At 40.9% G+C, this 12,671-nt stretch overlaps 1 protein-coding gene across 4 annotated transcripts in view; it reads left to right on the forward strand.

Annotated features, from left to right (window-relative positions):
• Positions 1-7,548: 7,548 nt before the first annotated feature.
• brsk2b (BR serine/threonine kinase 2b) overlaps positions 7,549-12,671 on the forward strand; it is a 184,598-nt gene continuing 179,475 nt past the window's right edge. For 3 of the 4 annotated variants that reach the window (XM_053617324.1, XM_053617325.1, XM_053617326.1), the window contains exons 1-3: positions 7,549-7,703; positions 8,540-8,627; positions 9,104-9,375. In XM_053617324.1, coding sequence (XP_053473299.1) covers positions 8,581-8,627; positions 9,104-9,375 — 319 coding nt within the window. In that variant the 5' untranslated portion in view covers positions 7,549-7,703; positions 8,540-8,580. The remainder of the gene's footprint in view (positions 7,704-8,539; positions 8,628-9,103; positions 9,376-12,671) is intronic. The other variant, XM_053617328.1, reaches the window with a different exon arrangement.

The following is a 12,671-nucleotide window of genomic DNA, read 5'->3' on the forward strand; positions in this document are numbered from 1 at the left end:
TAGTCAGATTCCTGCATACAAATACTCTTCTGTTCTGTTCTGTTCTGTTCTGTGGGAGGGTTTTTCTTTGACAGAACTTCACAGTTAAATTCAGTTTAAAATCTGCTTTATCTCGTTGCCACTGGAGAGAGAAACATGTCCTGAAGAGGGCAGTGGTAGAACCTCAAATGTTGCATGAAGGATGAAGCAGCAATCAGAGGAAGTGATGAGAGTCTGATAGATCTTTATGATGGGTTAACGACTGCCCCGTGCTCCCCTGGTTTAGTGAAGCCTATGACATGCTATACAGTATTACCCAAACTGCCTATTCTTTCTGTATATCATCATATCATTTTAACAGCAGTACACACACTATCAGCTGTCTGTCACCCTGAGCAAAGAATGATCGGGATATGCTGTAGGAGATATGCTTGGACTGCTGAACAACTGGAACACTGACTCATCTGGTCACCGAAGTGATAAACTGACAGAAAGAGAGGAAGATTAACTGGCCTCATTCTATGAGGTTTACCACAGAGCTGAGAGTGATGACTGCTCTAAAGTTATACAAGCCACATGAAAGTGTACAGCTTCCATCCATCCAACCCATTGCAGGGCCAAAATGTACAGCTTGTTCTGGGATTACAATGTACACAGAATTCCTAAAGTTACATCAACAAAATATATTCAAGTATTTTTCAATCTAATCTACATTCACTGCAGTAATAGCATGTTTCCCATTACCAAGGATAAGAATTTTGATGCAGAGTGTGGCGGATGTTTCCACTGGATTTCCTCCTGAATTGGCTAAATTAAATTGCCCCTAGGTGTGTGTGTGTGTGTGTGTGTGTGTGTGTGTGTGTGTGTGTGTGTGTGTGTGTGTGTGTGTGTGTGTGTGTGTGTGTGTGTGTGTGTGTGTGTGTGTGTGTGTTGCTCCAGCGATGGACTAGGTTATTACTAGATTATTGACTTGCAACCAATGGTGGCTTAGTGGTTAGCACGTTTGCCTTACACCTCCGGGGTTGGGGGTTTGAATCCCACCTCCGCCCTGTGTGCATGGAGTTTACATGTTCTCCATATGTGTTGTATGCTGACTGGTGTTTCCAAATTCTCCATAGTGTGTGAATGTGTGTGCCCTGCGATGGGTTGGTACCATGTCCAGGGTGTCCCCCACCTTGTGCCCTACAACCCTGCGGTATGGAAAATGGATGGATTGACTTGCACCCAGCATACCCAAGATTCACTGCAAACCTGACTAGAATAAACTGTTAACTAAAAAAGAGCAAATGAATAATCTATATGATGCAAACTCAAACCTGCAGTCACGATCAAGGTCTCAGGATGAAACTAGCATTGATCAAATATTAATGCAAATGTTGTACTAAAATATATATCAGTCTGTAGAGGAGTTTTTTGTGATTGTTGAGGCCAAAAATACTTGATTTTGCTGTGGAGTTTTCAAAATTTGCGATGCAATCCATCCATCCATCCATCCATCTTCTATACCGCTTATCCTTCAGGGTCACGGGGAACCTGGAGCCTATCCCAGGGAGCATGGGGCACAAGGCGGGGTACACCCTGGACGGGGTGCCAACCCATCGCAGGGCACACTCACACACACATTCACACACCCATTCATACACCCATTCATACACTACGGACACTTTGGACATGCCAATCAGCCTACCATGCATGTCTTTGGACTGGGGGAGGAAACCGGAGTACCCGGAGGAAACCCTGGCAGCACGGGGAGAACATGCAAACTCCGCACACACAGAGCAGCGGTGGGAATCGAACCCCTAACCCTGGCCGTGTGAGGCGAACGTGCTAATCACTAAGCCACCGTGCGCCCTGCGATGCAATTTGTGCATTTTTTTTTGTTTTAGAGGGTTTTTTTTTGCAGAAAACTAGAATTGGAGAAATTGCAACTGCACTAAAGAGTTTTGCATGGTCTTTTGCAGTGATGTTTGTTTTTAATGAGACCTTTTAGCTGTACTCATGTTCGACACACATGAATCGAAGAGGGCTTTGGCTGAATGCAGGTTGTGACTTGGCCTAAATCTGCAGAAAATCTGTGGTAACCTTGTAAAACTGCAAGCTCCTCCAGAATATTGCGGAGTTTTGCATTCATTTCTATGATCACAAATTCGTGAAATCCTGGAGGGACTGATATATATATATGCAGTGGAATGTGTCAAAAATCTTGGCAGTGTTATTGCATATAGTATGTTACAGATAATAATAATAACTGTGATAATAATTGTAATTATAATAATAAAATGAGCATTTCTTTAATGTATTCAGGGCTGCTTATTTCAGTTACTCCCACCAAATATTGAATTACATTGTTTAATGATATAACACAGGGGTTCTCTACAGTCCTCTTACACACTTGGCTCAACTCATTAAGGTATACCAGCAGTAGGGAAAAACCTTCAAATGTGCAGGGCAGGGGGTCCCCTGAACTATCATTAGGAATCACTTATATAATCTTTTTTATAAGATTAATAATAATACTTAGATTCCCCAAACTGATTAACCCTAATAAAAATGATAAAGAAGTGTCTGGAGACGAGGCATTTTCATACTCATTTTCTTCTGCCTCATACAATGGCTCCTGGTGGCCATTGTAGCTTATTGACATTTAACATATTTTTGAGTTGGACAGCATGGTGATGGAGTGCATAATGTTGCTGCCTCACTGGCTCTGCAGAGTTTTGAAAGTTCTCTCCATGCCTGTGTAGGTTTCCTTTAAATTCTCTGGTTACCTCCCCACCTCCAAAATCAAGCCTATAGATGAACTGGCAGTTCTATATTGCCACTAGGTGTGAATGAATTTGTGAATATGTGTGTGCATGTTGCTCTGTGATGGATTGGTGTCCCATCCAGGGTGTATTCATACATCACAAGAGGCTTTGGATCCATCACATTCCTGACCAGGATAAAGCTCTTACTGAAGATGAATGGTATTTTTGAGGTGACATACAGTAATGCAAATACACTGAATGAGTTACTAGAAAGAACTGAAAAGACGAACTGTTTTCCTAAAGGCAAAGTGTCTTGTTGCAGTTTTATTCAAAGAGGTCTTTTTTTTTTGTGTAGATAGCAACTAGGATATGTTAGCCAGCTGGCCAGGGTCAACTGTGAAGATCAAGGATATTTAGAACTGTAGAAAAGTCTCTAAAAAATGCTGTCAGGTTTGCTTTTGTGAGCTATACATAATAAAACACACACACACACACACACACACACACACACACACACACACACACACACAGAGACACGCACACACGCACACACCCACATGCACGCACTAATAAAAGGGAAAGCTAATGCATAGAAGAAGCCTTGTGTTTGTTAGTGCTGTTCAAATATAACATAAACTCCACTAGATGCATAGGAAACCGTCCTGGTGGTAGTCCACTCAGTCGGTCAGTAGAACCACTGGTAGAAAACTGGTTCTACATAACCATCCATTTTCCGAAGCTCTTATTATATAATTTTTTTGGGAGTTGGTCCAAATAGGTAATTAATTTGTATAGAACTTTTAAATGTGTATCTTTATTATGCTCAGCAAGTAATCCTTGTAAATGTCTGTCTATCCATGTTAGTCCTTTAGCTATGACCTTAGATATTTTTGGTCACAGGTAATCAGAGTTATGCCATAGCATAGCTGTTGAATTCTCAATTTTGATTGGCCAAAAGGTATTGACTAGGTGTTGTTTCTATGGTAACAGCTAACAAAGGGATTATGTGATGCTCCATATAATCTAAGGCTAAAAATAGATGGGATACAAAAATCATTATTTAATAAAGAAAAAATGATAATTGTTGATATAGTGAAGTGTACTGGAAGGAGATATTTTATTCGTTTAACATTTATAGAAGGAATCTTCAGTGTCAGAGCTTTGTAACAGTCAGTAAGTTTTCTGCCATGGGAAGGTCTGTAGGACTTTGAGCTTCTAGTTTTCTCTGTACCAAGTTCATCAAGAACTTAAGGCAATAATTAGATGGCATGTGGGCATGATTATAGTTGGAGATAGTGTCTTCAGGTATAGGAAGATCTCCAGGAACAGGGTTGGTGACCACTACTTATGTGTCCATACACAACAGGATCAGTCCCATTATTCTCTGTCATGTTTACAGCAGCCATATAGATCATAAAATTCACATTATACCTTTAAACGCAATATATTCATGTACAGATGATCCCCAAATTCTCATTGGAAATGTGCTGTAAGGTATTTATCATTTGTCTGGCCTTTTCTTTTAGTTATTCCAGACATGAAGGCAGTAAATTGCCAAGAACTTAATCAAAGCCTCTCTTTTTTCTCAATCACCCATTCCCCACCTCATCAATTTAATTATTTAGTATGTTCTACAATGGAATAAGATTGTCCACAATGTTTTTGTTTTTTTTTAACTGCATGACCAAAAAGCCATGAAGTTGTTACACAGTCTTCAGTCTGGTTTATTTGACAGTGGAAAATGAGTTTTTGAGTTCTCGTCTATGAGCAAGCTAAAGAGTGACACATTTCACATAAAAGAACGTCATGATTGATTGCACTGGAGTTGTGTATTTCAAAGCTGAAACAATAGATGAAATGTCACGGATAATGGAGATGCAAATAATCAAGAATTTACTTGTAACTAAAAGGTCAAACTACAAATACTGACACACCAACCTTTGAGAAGCCACAGAGTGCGCCGCATGTTTGTAGGTGTGCCTTGGGAGTCAGAAAATCATGACTCCATTTTGACCCCTGACTTAATCACGAGTGTCCTCTCATATGGACACTTTGGAACACTCCAGTGGTGAACATGTGCCAAGCCAGTAATACTCGTTCACTAATGGAGTCATCTGTTGAGTGGACTGTTTCCAGAACATGCTCAAACTGTTTTTAACAGCACTGCTGTTGTCCACACAGTGCCTGTCTTACCCCTTTAAATAAAATCTTACAGTATGCTTGTCTAGATCACAGCTTTTCTTAGACAAGAAGTTGAAAGAGAGAAAGGGACAGCATGGAACCATGAGCTCCAACCTGAGCAGATGTTTGCAGTGACTTCAAAAGAGTACAGCAGCTCTGAAGTGTGTTACTTTGGAATCTGGATTTGAAACAGATCCAACATGCTCTCTGTAACATCTGAGTGTCCGTGTGTCAGATTATAGAGCCAAGAACCACTAGAGCTGCATTTTATTCTGATGGCAGCTGCTTTAATAGGCACATCTTTCGAAGGTACCATCGGGCAGAATTTTAGCCGAAATGGTCTAAGGCAGGGATTGCGTTTGGGCACTGTTTAGTGGCACCATATGCCATAACTTCCAGCGCATTTGAAAACGCTAACAAAAAAGACACTTTTGACAAATACACCAATTAGCCATAACATTAAAACCATCTGCCTAATAGTGCCTTTCCATAGTGCATCCTGGTACCATCTCTCTCCCACGTAAGAGTCGCACACGCATGCAGCCATACACATGATGTAAAAGAAAATGTGATTCATCAGACCAGGCCACTTTCTTCCATTGCTCCATGGTCCTGTTCTGTTCACTGGTAATCCTTCCTTGGACTACATTTGGTAGGTACTAACCACTGCATACCAGGAACACCCCACAAGACCTGCTGTTTTGGATATGCTCTTACCCAGTTGTCTAGCCATCACAATTTGGCCCTTGCCATAGTCATTCAGATCCTTACGCTTGTCCATTTTTCCTGCTTCCAAAACATCAGCTTCTAGAACTGACTGATCACTTCTTGCCTAATATATCCCACCCCTTGACAGGTGCCACTGTAACAAGATAATCAATGTTATGTACTTCACCTGTCAGCGGTTATATTATTGCTGATTGGTGTAAGCAAGTTATCTGTGTAAGCAAGTCATGTTGGAGGTTACGAAGCAACTTCAGGTGATCTACAACCACAATTATGAACACAAATATGACTGTTAGCTATGTAGGACACAAACAATTGGTTGGAGTGAAAGTTTGGTCTTGTTTTTTTCTTTACAACCTCAGAGGGCAGTGACTGCCAGATGAGACGTCCTTTATCCCAGAAGCGGTTGATGGTTACTAAAAATTCTGCCTAGATACTCCCATCACATGGGAACAACAAACATGATACCACCACCATGCTTCACTGTGGGAATAGTGTTCTCAGGGTGATGAACTATGTTAGATTTCCACCAAAAGGCCAAACAATTCAATTTTCAATTTTGGTCTCATCAGACCAGAGAGAACCTTTTTCCACATGTTTGCTGGGTCTCCAACATGCTTTTTTGAAAAACTCTGATTGGGATTTCATATGCCTTTTTTCAGTAATGGCTTTATTTGGACACTCTTTCATAAAACCCAGACAATGGTTGTCCTGTGAACAGCTTCTCCCATCTGAGCTGTGGATCTCTCCAGCGCCTTCAGAATTACCCTTGGCTTATTGGTTGCTTCTCTGACTAATGCATTACCTTCCTGGTCAATGACATTTTAAATATTTTTAAACCAAACCCTGATTGATAACTTTCAAGAATTTGAATTAACATCAAATTGTTTGGATAGCTCATGATGTTGTTTGTTGAGCTGTAACAAACTTTGGGGTTTAATTGCACACAGGTGAACTTTATTCAACCAGGTATGTGACATCTAATAGCAACTCTAATTTTAGCACCAGATCTAATTTTATGGGTTTCAGAGCAGACTTTTATTTTATTTTTTTTGTAAATAGTTTATGATCAATTTCCCCCCCCATTTCAGTATTATGGGCTGTTTTCTGTAGATTCATCACATATAATCCAAATTGAGTTCATTTCAGTTCCAGGTTATAACACTACAGAATGCAGAGACGTTCAATGGGGTTGAATACTTATGCAAGGCACTGCACTGCATTTTACAGTTTATATTTTGGTTTATGATTTCTTCTGCGCCAGAAAGAAAATCAATTTTCTAGCTCTATCACTAACATATGCAGTAATATATGAAATCAGAAAAAATGTCAATCCGTGACTGCAGAGATACATTTCTGATATGGATATGGATTTCAGTAATGGGATTAGAAGCAGGCTCTATTTGAGCCAGCACAAATCACGCTCCGTGTGTTTGCAGGGTTGCCAGAGTGCTGCTTTCAACACTTTTTTTTTGATTAATTATGTGGCCTTCATTATGCAAGCCTAGGGGTGTCCAATCTTATCTGCAAAGGGCTGGTGTGGATGCAGGTTTTCTTTCCAACCAAGCAGCAGCCACACCTGATTCCACCTGTTTATTCAGTTGTGCTTCGCTTTCAATAGACTCAGGTGTGGCTTCTGCCTGCAATGAAAACCTGCACCCACACCGGATCTTTCCGAATAAGATTGGACACCCCAGAAAACTACTGGTTTGCACTTGTAAATCAAAATCTAGAATATATATATATATATATATATATATATTAGGGATGCACAGAACGTTCGGCAACCGAAATTATTCGGCCGAAAATAGCAATAAAAGCATTTTCGGTGTTCGACAGAATAGTGAAAAGGCCGAATAAATTTGACCGAACAATGACGTGTATGATGACGCGCCCAAATAGTCTAGCAACCAGAGTGAGACGCACGCATGTAACGACCTCCATGAGGGGGCGCGCGCATGCGCGAGCTACGTGCACGACGCACGTGCTCTTGGGATGTTTACTTTTTTGTTTTTGTTCCGGAGTATTCTGTCAAGTCGCGAGACGTAAGGGAGTAGAGTACGGAAGCAGGTAAAGACGTATTTATTTAAGGGCGGGCAGATAAATCCAAATCATAATCCAAAAAACGTAGTCAAGACAAGCAAAGGGACGAAATGAACTAATCTATAGTTTAAACTAACTAAATCTATCAAGGAACATAACATTAACAACATATCTACCTATCCTATATCTCCTCTAATATTCCGCGAGGTGTACAGGTACGCGAGCGGTATATATCCCCAATATAATCAGCCGTATAGAACCCAATAGAACCATTTTCTGCACTCTTGTCAATGCACTTTTTAATGCACTTTTTTGTTGTAGGCTTCAGAGTGTTCCATTCTTTCAGCAGTCAGTTATAGAACTAACATAGGCTATTCAAGGGGCTCAAAGATGACCACATCAAAATATTTTTATTTTACTCATTTATTTATTTAAAGTTATATTGTGCCTTATTGGTAGCCTATGCCTGCTGGAATGGAAAAAAATGTTCAGTGTTAAATAAATATTTTGAAATTGTAGTTTTTGTGATTGATTTTTTTCTTTGAAAAGCAAGACAAAATAGTAAAAAGCACATTTTGACTATTTAATTTATGCAATGGTGAAAAAAATGGCAAAATAAATGGAAAAAACGTGAAAAAAAAACGTGTTCGGTTTCGGCCTTCGGCTTTCCACCAAGTTTTTCATTATATTTGGTTTCGTCTTCGGCCGATTTTTCATTTATTCGTGTGGTGATCTCCATGGTTTCATTAAATAAACAACAATACTATGAGAAATAAAATATACAAAAATCCACTATAGTGGTCAAACATTTATGGACACCTGACCATCACACCCATATGTGCTTGTTGAACATCTCATTCCAGATCCCTCTGTTGCTGTTACAATGATCTCCACTCTTCTATGAATGCTGTCTACTAGATTTTGTAGCTGGGCTGTGAGAGCATTAGTGAGGTAAGGCTTTAATGTCAGGTGAGGAGGCCTGGGGTGCGGTCAGTGCTCCAATTCATCCCAAATGTGTTCACTGGGGTTGAGGTCAGGGATCTACACAGGTCACTCAACTTCTTCCACTCCAACCTTGGCAAACCATGTCTTCATCATGGAGCTCTGTATTTGTGTACAGTGTCACTGTCATGCTGGAACATGTTTGGGCCTCTTAGTTCCAGTGAAGGGGAATTTGTAATACTACACATAAAGACATTCTATACAATTGTGTGCTTCCTACTTTGTGGAAAGGGTTTGGGGAAGAACCACATAGGGTATGGGTGTGATGGTGAGGTGTCCAGGGCTTTGTGGGTCCACATTTCATTTCACAGGTGGTCAATATAATTCATACATGAAAAATAAATGGACAACTATTAGACATGACTATGGAGAGAAGCAATTTGGCAACCCATGCGCGCGTGTTTGCTGTCTTGCGCCATCTGCAGGAGGAGAGAGGCAGAGCAGAGCACCCCAGAGACAGAGAGAGAGAGAGAGAGAGAGACAGAGAGAGAGAGAGAGAGCTGGGCGGGGAAGGAGTTGCTCCTACTGGCCTTGAGAAAGCCCCACATAGCGGACTCGCAGCTGATCGCTGAAGCATCGCTCCTTTTTCACTCTAAAGCCAAAATGTCCTCTTTATCGGGGAAAGAGAGCAGCGCTCAGCACGCCTCCTACGTGGGACCGTACCGGCTGGAGAAGACGCTGGGCAAAGGACAGACAGGTCCGTGCGCTTTTGTGCTTCTGTGTGCGTGCGTGTGTGTGAGTGTGTGTGTGTGTGTGTGTGTGTGTGTGTGTGTGTGTGTTAGGCACCCTCGTTCTGTTCTGCACGCGCTGCACTGATGCTCGTCCTCAGCTGTGAGCATCACGCACCGGCTGGGCTGTGTCTCATTCCACATAGTGACAGTAGGCTCTAGTTGGACAGTTTGGACAGATCTGTAATCTCTAGTATACTTTTGCACTCAGTTGCATTGGGCTGACATTCAGTTGTCTATATGACGAGACATTTATTGAAGTTAGCTCTCTGCATTTGTCACTTCATCTGTCAGGTTCTGGTTAAAGCGTTAAATCCGGATTTTGCGCCACACGCGACTGCAGCTGGCACGGGAATAAAATGTGATTTGAGATAAAACGGTAGGCTATGGACTGAACGTTCTGCGAGTGTGTGTGTGTGTGTGTATGCGTGCGCTTGGACGGATCTGGTATCCTGAAGCAGCGCTTCTTCATCATTCTATGCGTGACCGAGCGCCCCCTACTGGCCACCTGCAACGTCAAGAGGAAGAATTTCAAACGATTAAAGGACATTTTAGTGTGTTTGTGCTGTGGCTTTAATTTGCTTCAGCTAGTATTTGGTGTGCTAACTTTAAAAGCTGCTCAAAACCTGTTAAAGGCAAAGACAAAATGATCCAAACAGGTGGTGTAATGGGAAGCATTTCCTACTCACACCGCCGTGGTCCCTGGTTCGATCCTGAGCTAGGGCTTTGTGGATTTTCACGTTCTCCCAGCATCTGAGTTGGGTTTCCTCAACTTTTGTTTAAAAAAATCATGGTAGTAGGTGGATTGCTGACTGTAACTTGGACCGACATGTGAATAAGTGTGTGAATGTGTGTGCATGGTAAATTGCGATACACTGACGTCATATCCAGGGTGCATTCCCACCTCATACCTAGTGTTCCTGGGATAGGATTTGAATCCACCATGACCCTGACCAGGATAAAACCGTTACTGAAGATGAATGAATGATTCTCATAATTCATGATACATATGACAATATTTAGAAGTTGATACAAAAATAGATTTCAGTGCCCAGTCTGCTAATTATTGTGAGTAAGAAATACGTTGGTTGGTAGTTAAATTGACCACAGTGTTATTTTGATTGGTCAGAATGTGTTGATTCATTTTCTTTAGCAGCAGTTCTGACAGTAGTTACAGCTTTTTACAGCTTTATATTAATCAGCCCATACAGGATTTCATGGAGTTTTTTATTTGATTTTGCTGGGGCGTTTTTCAAAATTCGCAATGCAATTTGCTGAGTTTTCTGTGTGTGTGTGTGTGTGTGTGTGTGTGTGTGTATGTGGTTTTTTATTTAAATTGCATGGAATTGTTTTTCACGGTCTTTTGCAATAATGTTTGTTGGTAAATGTGACCTTTTAGCTGTCCTTATGTTCGACGAGCGCAAATCGAAAGCGTCTTTGGCTGAATGTTCGTTGTGATGACGTCACACTGCGCTTTGTGATGAGATTACACAACGCATCTTGGCCCAAATCTACGGAAAATCTGTGGTAATTTTGAAATATTGCAAGCTCCTCTGAATAGTGGAGTTTCCTTGATTTTGCATTCATTTCTGCGATCGCAAAATCCTTCAAGGACTGATTAATGCACTCGTTCTAATACGTTATTGTTTCTGTAGTAACAACTTACTTAGGGACTTGTATGGCAGATGGTTCACATAAACAGATGTGTAATTGTTGCTGTGGTGAAGTTTCCTGTGAGGCATTTATGGAAGGAGTCTCCATTGTCAGTGCAGTCACGCTTTCTGACACAGGAAAGTTTTCAGGACAGAGGGCGTTGCGGTTTCTCTGTAATGTTGCAAATTGCATTTTTGTCTTATTCACTTATTCAAGAGAGGAAAAATGCGAGCCTGGTAAGGGAACAACTACATAGAGCTGCTGTAACAGAAGTGACAGGAACTGACTGCTTTCATCAGCCTTTCAGAACATTAAATATATCTATAAAAAAAGTATGATGTGCTTTGTTCTTCACCATGCCATTGTTAATTATTTTCCTATAACAGCACTTCCAACAACACTGGTAGGGTTCAACATAGTACTGTTAAGGGTTCGCCTAGTGAGGAACCCTCTAGGCTTGTAGATTTATTTCACATTGCACAATTGTAGGAGTATTTGTGTGATTTGGTGATATGTGATTGTACAACAAATGCTCTGTGTGAAATACTTTTTTTGCTGACTGTTTATATACTTTTTAATATCAAGGGCTCTTTGGATAGTTAACAGTTCTATCTTTCTAATAGGGTTCTACTTCTAAAAGAGACATCCCCTGGGTGAGGGAGGGTCAACCTGTTTAGGACTCTTATGATGGTAGATTTAACTTGTAGAGGTGTGCAATATGGCTATATATATATATATATATATATATATATATATATATAATAAAACACAAATGCTGTGCATGCTAGTACAAATAGGTCAGGATCTAATAATACTAGCATGCTAATGCCCTGTTAGTGAGGCGTTAATATGATGAGTTCCCAACAAAATGAGTTTAAAAAAAAATAAAAAAATAAATAGTGCTCATTTAAGTGTTCACTGAAGAGCCAGGTCTTTAGTCTTCATTTGAAGACAGTCAGTGACTCAGCTGTTTTCCGACAGCCGCTGGAGTTCATTCCACAACATTAGTACCGGTACAGAGAAGTCCTGAAGCATGTATTCCTTGTTCCTTGAGGAGTGGTAGGTCAAATTGAGCTGTACTAGAGTCTCAAAGGGAGTGTAGCGCTGATCAGGGTGTGATAAGTTCCTTCAGGTAGGTCCATGTTTGTCTTTGTTGGCAAGTATCAGTGCTTTAAATCTGATGCAGGCTGCTACAGGTTGCCAGTGGAGGCAACACTGCAATGTGGTGATGTGGAGGAGAACTTGGCAAGATCTAAAACACAATATTTTGGTTTACTAACCAAGGGTGCTAGATGGAACCGTTTTTCTTCCAACAAGTGTATAGTAATTTTTTCTTACAAGTGTACGGTTATTGATCTTGCTACAGTTCATTTGGTGCTCAGTGTGTTATGAAGCCCTGAATGACCGATGGCCTTGTCTTGCCTGGAGTTGATTGAGTGCAGCCAGAGTTATGTGTGAAGTTAGGAAGGATTTAAGCTGCATACATCCGCCTACATGCTCATACCAAAGTCCATACATAATCAGTAAACCAGTCAGCTGTTGCTATGAAGGTCTGACAGACCGCTGCAGAGACTTTGGTGCTGTAGTGTTTGACATCAAATGGATGTGAGCA

This window comes from Ictalurus furcatus, chromosome 27 (genome assembly GCF_023375685.1).
Source record: "Ictalurus furcatus strain D&B chromosome 27, Billie_1.0, whole genome shotgun sequence".
Lineage (NCBI taxonomy): Eukaryota > Metazoa > Chordata > Actinopteri > Siluriformes > Ictaluridae > Ictalurus > Ictalurus furcatus.